The sequence below is a fragment of the Protopterus annectens genome, chromosome 13.part0 (assembly GCF_019279795.1).
Source record: "Protopterus annectens isolate FY-2018-M chromosome 13.part0, PAN1.0, whole genome shotgun sequence".
Classification (NCBI taxonomy): Eukaryota; Metazoa; Chordata; order Ceratodontiformes; family Protopteridae; genus Protopterus; species Protopterus annectens.
Genome location: NC_056747.1, coordinates 796,121,470 through 796,134,684, shown reverse-complemented (window position 1 = coordinate 796,134,684; position 13,215 = coordinate 796,121,470). Strand labels below are relative to the sequence as shown.

At 37.2% G+C, this 13,215-nt stretch overlaps 1 protein-coding gene across 1 annotated transcript in view; it reads left to right on the top strand.

Annotated features, from left to right (window-relative positions):
* Positions 1-13,215, top strand: part of LOC122787678 — a 970,705-nt gene that overhangs the window by 563,273 nt on the left and 394,217 nt on the right. The window contains exon 10 of the mRNA XM_044054524.1: positions 4,468-4,621. Coding sequence (XP_043910459.1) covers positions 4,468-4,621 — 154 coding nt within the window. The remainder of the gene's footprint in view (positions 1-4,467; positions 4,622-13,215) is intronic.

Genomic DNA, 13,215 nt, shown 5'->3' with positions numbered 1-13,215 from the left:
CATATCTTTGACATAGTACTCCCAAACATGGGCTGCTTTGCACTCCCCCAGTGTAATGTCCTCATTAGTAAGATCAGATCATCAATATGTCTCCTTTGAAATAAATGTAATGATAGAACTCCATTAAACTGTTAAACCCTAAAGAATTTTTTCCAAGACAAATTACATTCTATTAAGTGATTGCATGGGTTATTTTAAAGATCGCCCTAACCCTGAAAACATGGATGTCTATGCAGAAGTATACACAAATGCCCTGTATAAGCACTTAAACAACTGCATAGACCTGACCAAACTAAACCCAGGTCTAGCCAGAAAAACAAGTCACTGTGGTGGACCCCCTGGCATAAATAGACTATATAACAGAAAGAAGAAATTCCTGTCTAGAACTAAGTGGGAGGGTGCACAACACAGAAAAAAAATCCCTCATTAGTCTCAATAACCAAATCAGGGAACTAGTCAAGTCTTCAAAATCTAAATATGAGATAAAATAGCCTCCCAAGCAAAGGATATTCATAAAGCATTTTTAGTTATAAATAGCCCCCCAAGCAAAGGATAACCACAAAGAATTTTTAGTTATGGTCAAAATGTTAAAGGAAACAGTAAAAAATGTGTTGAATTGGCTGTAGATGGCACTGCCTATGTGAAGCCAGAAGAAATAGCAAACCTGCTAGCCAATAAATTCAGCTCAAATTTCACTCCCTCACCACCCTTGGTCGCTCCCCATGAAATCCCCCCTACCATTCCTTTGCCTGTTATCCCAAAAGAACAGGTAGGCATTGCATTCTGTAAAGCCAGAAATATGGAATCAATGGGTAAATAGCTGGAAACGTGACCTAGCAGACCCACTCAGATCTCTTTTTAACCACAGTCTCCAGACTGGCTTTCTCTCAGTAGAGTGGAGGACAGCAACATTCATCCCGCTGCACAAGGGGGGAGCCATCAATGGGTCCAGGAAACTATTAACCCATAAGTTTAACTAGCCTCATATGCAGAGCTATAGAAAGGATAATCATGGTTCTGATTAACAACGACAGGAAATCTTCAAATTCTAAACCCAGCCCAGTTTGGCTTTGTCAAGGGAAGGTCCTGCCTACTCCATTTGGTGGACTTCTTTGAAAAGGTCACCAAGGCCATGGATGAAGGTAAGACAGTGAACTGGATACCTCCTACTTTGACCTGCCCAAGGCATTTGACACAGTACACCAAAGTCACAGAATTGGGCATAAACCTCTACATCACCAAATGGATAGCCAAATGGCTCATGGATAGGACTCTTGTTGGTAGAGCAGGGAAATCCACATCCAGCAAGTTGCCAGTCACCAGTGGAATACCAAAGGGCTCAGTGCCGGGCCCCCTCCTGTTTAGGATATACTTCTCAGATGTCAAGGCAAAGGTAGATGGCCTTTGGCTGACCACATTTGCTAATGACTGCAAGCTGAGGGCTATCATTGACTCCCTGTATGATGATATCCTACAGAATGGCCTGATGCAGATTAATGATTAGTGTTAGAGCCATGGCCTCAAACTAACTGTGAAGAAGTGCATAATAATGCCCTTTGGGAAATCAAATATAGCATCCCCCTAAACATGGACCCAGTGGTGAGAGATCTGGATACTCAGATAGATACTATTTTATTTTTTATTTATTTTTATTTTAAATTTGTTGACCGGGATAGTCCAACTGGACAAGGTCTATTTACAGTGGAGGCTCGGGGGAGAAAAGCTTCACATTAATTAAACAATAGTAGCAAATGTTATGAGCCAAGCAAAAAAAAAAAAAAGTACAAGAAATAATACATATCAACAATAGATTTGTTCCTATTAAGCTTAAAATGCATTAAAAGAAAATTTTTTAGGCCCAGATGTCAATCAACTGAGGAGTTTCCAAAACTGCAGCAAGCAAATATTACAAAGAAATAGGGAGGAAGGTAATAAAGAGCGGAAGAAAGTAGGAGAATAATTGCGTAATACACGGACAGAGCCAGGAATTCATAAGATGTGACTTAAGAGAGTTTTTGAACTGTGTTATAGATGATGCAGAAGTCATATTGTGGGGGAGATTATTCCAGGTTTTTGCTGTGGTATGAGAAAATAGAGCTTTGCCTGCAGTGTTGTTAGCTCTAGAGACACAGAGAAGGTATTTGTCAGTAGAACGGTGAGGACGATTTGCTGAGTATTGGGTCAGTAGTTGGTTCAGTGCTAGAGTTTTGTGAGGATTCCTTAGAATGTTGTGGGCAAGAACTAGTTGGTGGTAACTAAGTAATTGTGGAAGTTCTAGCCATTGTAGCTCCCTTAGGGCCAGGCAGTGATTGGTTCTAAAAGTGGAGTTGTTTGCAAATTTGGCGATTTTATTCTAACATGATTCTAGTTTGTCTAGGTCCAATTTTCTGACCTGGGTTAGGATTGGTGCTGCATACATTAGGGTAGACTCATGCCTGATTTGATAGCAAGTTTTTGTGTCTGTATAGAGTTCTCATTTTTATATACCTTTTTGATGGTTTGAGAAATGTGGACATCAAAGTGAAAATTTGTGTCCATTTCTACACCAGGGAATTTAGTATGGGGAGAGGGAGAAATTACAGTTCCGTTTCTGGAAGTGATAGTGAAGGAAAGAGGAGAGGTTTTAGATTTGTTGGGGGTGAATTGGAGTGGTTTGGTTTTGTTGGGATTTAGGATGAGTTGGATATCAGTAATCCATCTTTCCACAGAGCTAAAAGATTCCTGAGTGAGTTGAAAAATGGTTAGGGATGGGGCTGAACAGATTAGTGTTGAATCATCTGAATACTGTATAAGTGAGGCATGCTTGGTAGAGGTATGTAGTTTGTTGGTAAAAACAGAGAATATTGAGCCTTGTGGTACACCTATTGTAGTTGGTAGTGGGGGAGAGAGCACACCTTGCCACTGGACAGATTGCTGCCTGGCAGATAGGTAGTTTTTGAACCAGGCAATAGTAGAGGCGGTAAAGGATAGGCAGGATAGAGTGTCTAATAGTATGGGATGTGAGACCATGTCAAATGCTTTGGAGAGATCTAAGAATACAGCTGATACAAAATTATTGCTGTTTCTATGTTGGCTAACCTGATTAGTAAAAGAGAGAAGTGCTGTAGTTGTGCTGTGGTTTGGGTGGAAACCATGCTGTGTGATAGAGAGGAGATTATGTGTATTCAAGAAATCCATAACCTGAGCATGAATACATTTCTCAAGCAGCTTAGATAATGGGGATAAAATAGCAATACTAATCTGAACTTTGACCACCATGTGCTATGGTGGTGAGGAAGTCCTTCTGTGTGGCTCAGCTTATAAGTAAGGGCATGGCATCCAGATCTAAGGATGTCATAGTACCACTGTACTTGGCCCTCATCAGACCAGTAACTGAGTACAATGCACCCTTTGGCATGTACCTCGTCAGGCACCTACAACAGTTGGAGTGTCCCCAGAGGTTTCTCACCAAAAAAATACAGAGTATAAACAACATGTCATATGCTGACCAATTAAAAGCCCTGTCACTGTATTCAGTCTCATGCAGATTACTGAGAGGTGATCCGTGCCTGACCTACAAGACAGTCTCTGACCCATCCCTGATGGAAATGCTGCATATTTGCAAAACTAAGTGCATGAGGGTTACTCACTCCAAAGATCTAAACCTAAACTCTGACATGAATAAATCATACTGAAAAGGCAGTATCCCAGAGATTTCCCCTCCTCTGGAATAAGTCTCCCATTCATGTGAAACAGAGCTCCTCCTTGTCCATCTTCAAGCGCAATCTGGACCAATGGATGGGTAATTGCAGATTCACTCCTGGGGTAGTGCCCATGTCCCTTATGGACAGTGGCAGTCTGTAAATATTGTTAAAACCCCACTTACTGACCCTTGTTACCTTTCCCCTAGGGATAGAAAATTGGATAAAACCTGGGTGAAACTGGCAAGGCTTGTAAGGGCTCTTGAGCCGATAGCCTAGCAATCTCCTATGAACCTATGAACAGCCTCAGTATAGTCACCTTCATGCTTCTCATACATATGCACATATCTCTGATATAACCAATATTTTATATGAATTTATATGAGCTACATACTCCATTTTGCATCTGACAACTTATTTTTGTGGGTATGGACCAGTCTGTCTGCTACACTTATCATGCAACACTGTACCGCTGTTTCTCACACTGAAGATCTGAAGATAGAACCCAGCAACAATACCTGTCATATCCTTCCAGGATTAGATTAATGTTAGTGGAAAGCTATTGTGGGTTCACCATGGATGGGTACCAGGAAACACATTACTAGGAAAAAAATGCATGCATCTAATGCTTAATTTGGTTAGTATGCCAGTAAATCAGAATGTACTGCAGATGATTTCTCCATGGATGATATGCAGGCATTGAGTATGTAGCACTGAAATGTTCTTTTCTTTGGCACATGTTATAAAACAAAGTCAGCGTAATATTCTTATTTGTGTTTTCCCCTAGCCTGGTGATGTAGAAGCAGTGCTGAGGTCATGCAGTCCTGCTTTAAGTGTTCAGGAATTTCAGTCCATTATTAATCAGCATTTTTATGAAGAACTGTTTGGCAAGCTGAACAAACAGAGAGAAAACACAGTTCCCATTCTGGATCCAACTCATAGTAAGATCATGCTACTTACCTGTTTTTTACCAGCATTTTCTACATGAATATATTTTATGCAGTTCTTTATAGATCATGAGTGGTCTGTGACCAATCAGTGCCTGCCTTTCTCCTACACGGAGGATATATTTATTTGGTGGGGAATGTTCTACATACTGTTTTCCTAGAAGTTGTTCTTAATTGTAATATCATGTGTAATCATTCTTGATTTGGTAATGTAGCAGTTGCATCACTCAAAACATGCTGTAGCAATGAAACTGTCCTTGACTGCATTGTCAAATACACAAATGAGCCGCCACTGTCCAACCAAATCAGAACCATCAAAAAATGTGGGGGTTGGAACAAGGAGTTTAGTATGAAACATTTCCAGTCATCCTTTAACAGCAGCAGAAGAGTGGCTGTTAACTACAGGTTTGACTTTTGTTCCTACAACTGAAGCTGACATTACAGAGTTGCTTATTGAGTTTCATCTCTTTGCACGTAATTTGGCGTTAAAGTTAATGTTTGGTAATAATGGTGAAAACAGTGAAGCTAAAATGTTTAGAAAGCCAAGTACATTTGTACCAGCATTGCCTCCTGCCACTTGAAGTCTTTTTATTAGCCTGTGAAAATGATTTGTATGAGCTTTTTAGTCATAGGGAGTTGAATAGGAATAGCAGTTCAAATAATTTAACCAAAAATGAATGACAAGCTTGCTTTGGAATGCAACAAAATACAAATATTGTTATTCGTCCGGCTGATAAGAGGGGACCAGTGGTTGTTCTTGATTCAAACTATTATTATGACAGAATGTTCATTATACTCAGTGACTTAAACACTTATGTCAATATAGATGCAGCAATGGTGCATGATTTGAAACAAAGGCTCGATAATTGTTTATTAGAATGTTTGAATCTAGGACTCATCACTAAGGAATTGTATGATTACTTTATGGTGCAGAGAATCCACTCATACCCCAAATGCATGGATTTCCTAAGATACATAAGCATCCCACAAAGTCTCCGTTTAGACCCATCGTAGTGGGTGGGGGTTGGCTGATGGAGCCAATTTCTAGGTTTTTGGACAAACAACTTAGAATGGTATTAGATGAATCTGAGGTAGTGTTAAGGGATACTGAACATTTTCTAAGGGACCTGTACAGTGCAACCAATGGGGTGAATTGTAAATGTTTAGAGGTCTTGGCAACTCTAGATGTAATTTCATTATTTACCTGTATTCCTAACCAGGAGGGGATAATGATGGTGAAAAGTGCCCTGAATAGGTATGGAAAATTTGAATCTAAACAGGTGGACTTACTTTGTTTGCTTTTGGAATTAGTTCTTGATAACAATATATTTTTCTTTAAAGGTAAATGTTATTGGCAGAAAACAGGAGTTGCCATGATCACTAGCTGTGCAAATTTGTACGTGAACTTAGTAATGATGGAATGGGAACATCAATATATTCTAACAAATTTAAATCCGCACATTAGTATATATCGACGTTTTGTGCATGACCTTTTTACAGGCTGGCAGGAGAAGGAGGAGAGTTTAGAACTCTATTTTCAATATTTGAATACTAGTAGCAACTTTCTTAAGTTTACCCTAAGTAAATCAACAAGTAGAATTGTTTTTTTGGATATAACTATAATCAAGCAAGGTACTAGTTTATCTACTATCATTCATAGGAAAGAATGCCATCATCCGATGTATTTGCACAGGGAAAGTATGTATCCACAACATATATTTAGTAATATCATCAAGGGACAGGCAATGAGGACTTCACGTTTGTCATGCAAGGATACAGATTTTTATAAGGGACTATGTCACTTACTGGATGATTTTCTGGGTAGAGGGTATGGACATGCAGAAATTGAGAAGGCATGTAGTAGAACAAGTGAGGAAAGAGAGGGGGGGGCTTAGCCCTACATCTCTCATCGACCCCTTACAGTTAAATATACAAGAAGTTGTTCTGTGAAAATCCCCATGGTTGTCACCTGTACATCAGAGGTGAATAGAATTAGGGAAGTGGTCAGAAGTAATTGGCACATTTTACACACTGACAAACGGGTTAAAGAGCTGATAGGTCAACAGCCAGTGTTTGTATACAAAAACAAAAAGAACCTTAAACAACGTTTATGTCACCCTAGAATTTATACTGACTTAGGAGAAAGGCAGTGGGGCACACGCAAGTGTCAGCAATGTGCATATTGTGATTATATTGATCAGTCCATGTATTTTAAACATCCAGAGACAGGTTATTTATGGAAACTTAGGGTTTTGGCAGATTGTAATACCCAGAATCTTATTTATGCAGCACACTGTGTTTTGTGTTTTAAATTTTGTGTAGGTAAAACTAATCCACGATTGAAAGAGAGCATGCAGGATCATTTGTATTGTATGAGAAAAAGGAATGACTGTAGTACCCTGGCCAAACACACATTAACAAATGGTAATAGACATACCTTTGTATTTCAAGATTTTTTAAGTTGTGACAGAGAGTGTGGGGGTGATTTATTAAACATGACAGAAAATGCAGAGCTACAGTGGATTTTAAGGTTAGGAGCACATAGGGGATTGGGTCTGAATGACCATGTACCCCTAAAACCAGTATTAAAAGCTAGGAAAGTAGATGAATATAGTATGCTGCATTTTTACATGCTGCATTTTTCATGAGCTGTTTTTATATGCTGTTGCTTTAAATTAAAATTTCTTGTGCTTTAATTAGGATTTTGAATTGGTAGGTTAACTGACATCAAAACCTGATATAAAAGATGTCTATGTGCTTTATTCTTTTGTCTGATGAAGCGGTGGTGAACACTGCGAAAGCGCTAACTTTTAATAAAATTTGTGGATTTTACAACTGCTGAGCTTGTCTTCCTGCCTATTACCAGCTGTGTTTTTGTTTGGATATTTGCTTGGGTTTGCTGCTGGAATATACTCGCTGCTTTTGGGTTTCTTTGCTGCTTGTAACTTTGAAATCGTTAAATGGGCATCATGAGATGAATCTAATGCATGCACGTCCTTTAACATGCATCTGTTCTGTATACCTGTCTCAGTGTTATAGGCAGAGAAAGGAAGGATTCCACTTCTTCCCCACCTTCCTAGAAAAGGCAGTGGTGGAGAAGCAACTTTTTGTGTTGACAATCCTAAGCTTCATTTAGTCTACCAAATCCTTCCAAGCTTTCCTTTAAGAATATGGTGTCAGCTGGAAAGTCTACTACATGTTACTAAAATCTAGGCTGGTAAAAAGACATTTAACCTTAAATACTTTTTGAATTACTCAGACACTAAAAGAGCTCCTGAACTAAGGCAGTATAAATTCTCACAAATACCACAAGACAACCTACTCCAAGGTTCATTGGGATAAGTTAGAATTTCTTTGGCTAGAGTGTTAATCCTTTTCTGTTAAACTGCTTCTTGTTTGAGATTGTCACAATAGATACAATAACAGAAATAAGTGAATATTTTTCATTTCCTTTTTTTTTTCATTTCTTGTTCTGTTTTTAGTTCATTTGAGCAGCCTGTATCTGTTTTAACTAAACACTTTAAGCCTATATTAGTTGTTGTTTTTCTTTTGGCTTTTCCCGGTTAGGGATCGCCACAGCGGAACTCCGGTCCGCTAATGATTGGCAGTAGATTTTCACGAATGGCGAGGTGCCAGCTCAGCATTCAACCTTCAACGAAGGCACGCCCATTTATGCATGTCTTTTGAATGCCCACCCAACCGCGGGGAGGACATGCAGACTCCACACAGAAGGCACTCCCCTCACTCCAGCCAAGAATCGAACGGGAGAACCTCTTGCTGTGAGGCAACAATGCTACCACTGCACCACCACGGTTTAAGCCTCTATTAGTAATGCCAGTAAATATCTGCACTGCATTTTGCCATTTAAGTGGTCTAACTGTTGGTATTAAACCCTATTTTTTTCCACACTGAGGGGTAATAAGAATCAGGCTAGTTCGTGACTTGTGTTTACTTTAAGGTAGTTCCATGTCAGTCAGCAACACAGAAAGTGCCTATGAAGTTCCCCCTCTTCCTAAACAGTTATTGTTGTGTTCCTAAACCCATTGCATCTCCTGTTTTCCAGCGCTTATGATAATTTTACTGCATAATCCCCCTCGTCGTCTTTTATTGTCTGCTGTCAGTAAGCACATTAGCATCATTTTTCAAAGTCTTTTCCCTTAAGCTATTTAAATACATTTGCCCTTCCATTTTACTCCATACAGCCAAAAACAGTGTGTCCACCAAGCCAGTCTATATTGCTCTTTTAAACTGGAAGTGTAATGTTTCACAATATTATCAGTTGTTCTTATAAATAACTGTGTGCAAGAAAATCCTTCATATCCTTTCCCCTTCTATAAGATGCATGTAAATCTCTACTTAAATGTTAAAAAAAAATCATCGTGCAACAAAAGATTCCCATAATACTTTACTAGTCCAATTATTTCTGGAGTCAGTATAATATGTTCAATTACAAAATAAATTTGTGTTTTATTAAAATCTAAATCTAATTGATTCATCAAAATTATGTTTGTGCTACTTGGTTTGTCTATAAGCTGATACCTAATTTTTTTACTCTATTTGTTTACCAGCCCATGTATGCCTGCTGAATACAACTGTCTCTTTTCAGGGGCGACCCTGAAGTATTATCTGGTTAAGTGGCTTGCTTAGAATTACACAGTAGACAAATGAAGAATGAAGGAATCAAACCCTTCACCCTGGACACAAGAATCAGCTCATTAACATCTCAGAGCTTTAGCCCTCTGCAATAACTGCCAGGTATAAGCTTGAGTGACATTAGAATCAGGTCTCCTACCCATAAACATATGAACAGTTTTATTAACTTCTTTTGTTTCTTCATTTTCACTGCATATTCTCTGCATTCACAATAATTTACTATGAGGGAGAGTTTTTGCAGGGGATGGTAGTTATTGCCATGCAAATAATTAATGCATGCTGCAGATTTTCTTTGTAAACAACTTTTAATATGATTACGATAGATTCCATATAACCTAACATCCAAAACTCAGCCTCATTTATGCAATCCTTGCTCATAAAACTTAACTGAAACCTATTCAAAGACAGCCCAGAAATTAGCCTTTCTGCTAGCTAGATGTCACTCTCACACAAAATTAATACACCAGTAATATTGTACAACCTAAGAGGCATAACATTCACCACAATAATAAGTTTATACCACAAAACACCTGTAAATAGCATACATAACAGCAAAGAAGGCATTCATCACTGACCCTTTCAGTTGTCTAAATATATTACCATAAAAACAAGAAACAAATTGAAGACAAAAATGTGAATAATTCAATATGTTCTTGCTGAAAAATCATTTAGGAAATAATAGCCTCAGACCCATGTCCAAGAGTTGTATTAGTACATAAACTATTTGCACCTAAGTTTATCCAGTCCATTCCTTTTTTCCAAGTAAGATACTTTATTTGCTCTAAAGTCACAAGAGTCATAAACATATGAGCCCAGCATTAAAATATTTTTCTAAACATTTATGAAGAAATAGCCCTATATTCTGTAAAAAGCAATTACATGAGTAGATAATTGGTCTAACAGGGGGTTATTAACATCTCTGCATACTTTGGACAGGCAATAAATCATTGCTAACCTAGCCCAATGCACCTTTTAAATGTTTGCATAGATGTGCTAAAATAACCCAGTCTTACCCCTTAATTAAAAGCTTTTAGAGTTATGAACTACCTTTTCAAAGAATTTGCAACTTGCATTATAGGTGTTAACATCCTTTACGTGAGCCTCCAACATTTCATCATATTCTCTAACATTTATAATCATAATATTCCCTTTATCTGCTGGTTAATTAATAGAATTCCTATAATTATTATTATTATTTAAGTCTTGAAATGCCTATCAATCATCCATTGCTAACTTACAAGAATCATTATATTGCTTATTATTTTAATGGGAAAAAATCAACAGCAAAATTTACCATGTTGGAGAATTCTTTTACTTTTTTTGAAGAAATAGTGGAATAAAATCACTTTTATTTTTAATGCACTTTGTATCAAATGACAAAAAGCATTAACCATATACTCCTTATCTGAATAATAAGAAAAAAGTTTTCTGTTCTAATTGGACTATCACAACCATCACTGAAATTCTCATTAATATTCTCTTTAATATAAGCAGCAACATTTCAGCAATTATCAGAGCAATAATACATTAAATGTAACTTTCCGCTTAATTTAAAATTAACAGTTTTCATTTGATACAAATGAGGTAATGCAATATGAACAATTATAAGTGCCATTTTCAAAAATGCCAGATCATCAGTTAATAAAGTATGCCCAGAATGTTTTATAACAGTCATGTATCTCTTACAGTAAGAATTCTCAATATTTGTCACATTTAAGGCTGGTGAAAGATCAGTGAAGTTGCCTCCCCCCCAAAATTGTATTTTAATGTCTTGTATACCTTTTATTTTGCTGCCATTGCCAGCCTCCTTGATTGATGTTCATTCTGCTGGTTTCATTTTTTCATCTAAAAATTATGCTTAGATAAATCATCCCATCTGCCTTCAGTTCTCATAGACAAGCATGAATTTTGTTCATTTTTGATTGCATCTACCTCATACTCAGAATCAGTATTCTCCCATTCTCTTGTTGCACTCATGATAGTGTCACATTGTTGAAAAATTCTAGAATCCCCAGAGCTTTACCATGAACGACTGATGTCTTTTATGCCACTCCCATTAAGGGAATCTCCTCATTTCCATAAAAACACCTTATTGTTGTTATAACCGTTTAAGTGCTGTTTTAACTTTATCTAATTGCGAACGGTTAACCCAGTCTCATATTGTTTCACTTTTTCATTAATATTTCTTTAAGTCCCCTCCATCAGCTGTATGACATTTAAATTCTAAGTTTATTGTGTATCTGCCTTATCTCTACTGTTAATTTTCCTTGCTTAGTAATAGTTTGCCCCAACAAAATGCTGGGCCATTTTGTTCAGCAGTGGTGGGCAACAGCTGTCCATAACTCTTTAATTTTTATCACCTTTATCCAAGGAATCAAATGAATTTGTAGGATTATTAAAAGTCCTAAGACACCTTAGCATAATATCAAGTTGCAAATACACTTTAGACAGGATGTTAACATGCACATCTCCCTTATAATTAATGTCAAAGTTATTTAATATCTGAGTAAATATTAAATCCATATTAATTACAAACGAGGAAAATATCAACATTCCTTTGATTTCTGTAATTTTGTAACATCTATACAAAGACATTGTGCTGCCCATCAAATCTCCAATTATCTCCCTGATTAACGATCTCTATAAAGTCATCCACTGAGCATTTAAAAAGACATTGGAACACAAATTTGATGTAATATAGCAATAACCAACTTAGTGGGTGTGGTATTTTGAAGATTTACACATGATTGATGTGGTTGAATCAGGAGAGAGAAGTTTGAGTGATTAAACAAAGTCAAACATGGGTAAATCTTTAATATACCACACCACAAAGTCAGTTATTGCCATTATACAATGACATTATTTAAGAAAAATATTACTTACTTTTCTTAAATAATGTCTTTTTATGATGGCTCAGTGGTGTTCTTCCTCTTTCGTTGGATATCCTGCTGCCTTTTTTTTTTTTTGATGTACTGCACATGCATATGAGTCTTATTCCTATGCTTATGCAGTACATCAGTATTTTGGAAAGGAAGCAATTGAGAAAGGAAGATCTCCATTGCTCCTTTCTTTTTTTTTCTTTTTAATAAGGTTGTAATTCAGACACTTTAGAGGTACAAGAGAGACAGGATGGAGAAAATACAAGGAAAATCAGGTACATTTCTTTAGTTTTGAATAACATACGTGATCTTCCTAGTATTTTCTTCGTGCTGTCTCTCTCGTACCTCTGGACTGTCCAGATTTCTAATTTTATTATTGTTATTTTTTTTATGGTGAAGGAAACTTAAAAAGTTATAGCATATAGTAATGGAAGAGTGTCCAGGCAACCAGACTTTTTTCCATTGGTATATGCTTGGCTTACAAAGAGCATGCTGGTTGGGCTAAACAATCAGTGTGCTCATTTTTGACTGGTAATGGCCAGTCATTGTATAATAACTTTTATTGGACTAACTTACGTTTTGCACTTACTCAAGCTTTTGAGCTGGGATGAGCCCTTCATCAAGAGTTAAGTTTCCGATGATAAATACAGTGCTTAAGTATTCACTTGTGCCTAGAGAGAGAAGTAGATCATTTATTTCCATTTGGTTAAAAAAGAAATCTTGAAAAATGCAGCTCGGGCTACACCTCAGAGACACACTGTGTGTGTGTGTGTGTGTGTGTGTGTGTGTGTGTGTGTGTGTGTGTGTGTGTGTGTGTGTGTGTGTGTGTGTACATGTATGGGAGAGAGAGAGAGACTGAAATTGTAGAACAGTGTCATGGCATGCTATTAAAATCTGGCACATTACATTGGCGTTAATGTTCATTTAGCAGAGAAAATAACGCTCAAACTGCGCTGACATTTAATGAGACAATGAATCTCAAAACAAGACAGTTGTAGAGAGATTAGTAAAATTCAGAGAAAGAAAACAAGAAGTTATATTTTTTGTAAATTGTTA